This window comes from Homalodisca vitripennis, chromosome 2 (assembly GCF_021130785.1).
Source record: "Homalodisca vitripennis isolate AUS2020 chromosome 2, UT_GWSS_2.1, whole genome shotgun sequence".
NCBI lineage: Eukaryota > Metazoa > Arthropoda > Insecta > Hemiptera > Cicadellidae > Homalodisca > Homalodisca vitripennis.
Window position 1 is genome coordinate 229,916,023 of NC_060208.1, and position 1,672 is coordinate 229,917,694.

Genomic DNA, 1,672 nt, shown 5'->3' on the forward strand with positions numbered 1-1,672 from the left:
GCACACTATTTAGTATAAAAATATTGCAAATTAATTATTATTGATTGTTTAGATGAAGCTTACAAAGCTTTGCAAGATAATACAGTAGAACGTCGGTTATTCGAACGTCAATTATCCGAAACGTCAATTATCCGAACACGAAAAAAGGTTGCGTGTAACCTGAACTAGACCAAACGTCACCGCGTAATAAACAGTCGTCAGTTTTGACCTTGGTAGTCGGCGCCGCCGTGCGACGTAGCAGACGTGAGACGGCACTTACAGCAGTCGCTTTCCTTGTCAATCATTCACTCGCATAGTGCAGCGCTGAAAGTACATTACAGTTTAGTTTATAATTTGTGAAGTTAAGTTTGTTTGGAAAGTACAGTACAGTTCAGTTTATAATTTGTGAAGTTAATAGTATTGGACTGTACAGTAGTTTCAAGAACATCCAGTAAGTTAGTTTTTTCTTTTATTCTGTACATTATTGTTGTTTTAAGGTTAGATTAGTTGTAATATTGGTAGGCCGTAGGATGTTTATAATTTGACATGGCGACCTCTAGTAAACCTAATAAAAGAAGCAGAAATGTTTTATCTATTGAATCAAAATTAAAAATCATTGAAAAACTAGAAAAAGGGTGAAACAGGGACATCTTTAGCAAAACAATTTAACGTTGGCAAGGCAAAAATATCAGAGATAAAAAGTAAAAAAATCTGAAATCCTTAAATTTGCCTCCAAACTGGACAGCGAAGATGGATCTAGAAAAAGGAAATCGATGAAAAAGACCTCAAGATGAAAAAATTAGAATAGGCGATGTATCTATGGTTCATTCAAAGCGAACAAAGGGGGAACCAATATCAGGCCCTTTGCTTTGTGAAAAAGCCATCCAAATCAATAAAAAACTTGGTGGGTCAGCCGACTTCAAGGCTAGTACAGGGTGGTTGAAGAATTTTAAATCACGCCATGGTATACGTGAGCTTGACATACAAGGTGAAATATTATCTGGAGATTCTGCAGCTGCAGAAAAATATAAAGAGACATTTTCCAAACTGTTAAAAGATGAAGGATATTCATTGGATTTGGTATACAATGCTGATGAAACAGGCCTTAATTGGAAGGCACTGCCGCGTAAATCATTGGCATCAAAACGAGAAAAGGCGGCGCCAGGATTTAAGGTTAGCAAGGAGCGTATAACAATCATGGTTGCAGCAAACGCTACTGGTACGCATGCATTGCCTCTCCTAATGATAAGCAAATCTAAAAAGCCTAGGTGTTTTAAAAATGTGACTTGTTTTTACCTCTTACCTACAAATCACAAAAGAATGCGTGGATGAATTGTGAATTTTTTTTAGACTGGTTTACTAATGAATTTATCCCTGATGTCAAAAAGTACAAAAAAGATAACAATAAGCTGGGGAAAGTACTTCTCGTTATAGACAATGCCCCAACCCACCCGGATGTTGAAATATTGAACTCAATCGACGAGGACTTTAAAGTGACCTATTTACCACCTAACGTGACAGCGTTTACTTCAGCCCATGGACCAGGGCGTTATAGAAAAGCTTAAAAAGGATGTACAAAAAGCAAGTTCTTCGTCGCTTGTTACTTGCTGATTGCCCAATGAAGAAAGTGTTGTGCAATTTGCCAAAAAACTCAATGTCAAAGATTGTTCTTACATGATAGCAGACTCTTGGA

General features: G+C 37.1%; 1 protein-coding gene across 1 annotated transcript; it reads left to right on the top strand.

Annotated features, from left to right (window-relative positions):
- Window positions 1-798: 798 nt before the first annotated feature.
- LOC124356025 (jerky protein homolog-like) lies at window positions 799-1,311 on the top strand. The gene has a single exon (XM_046807169.1). The coding sequence runs from the start codon at window positions 799-801 to the stop codon at window positions 1,309-1,311; it is 513 nt and encodes a 170-aa protein (XP_046663125.1).
- The last annotated feature ends 361 nt before the right edge of the window (window positions 1,312-1,672 follow it).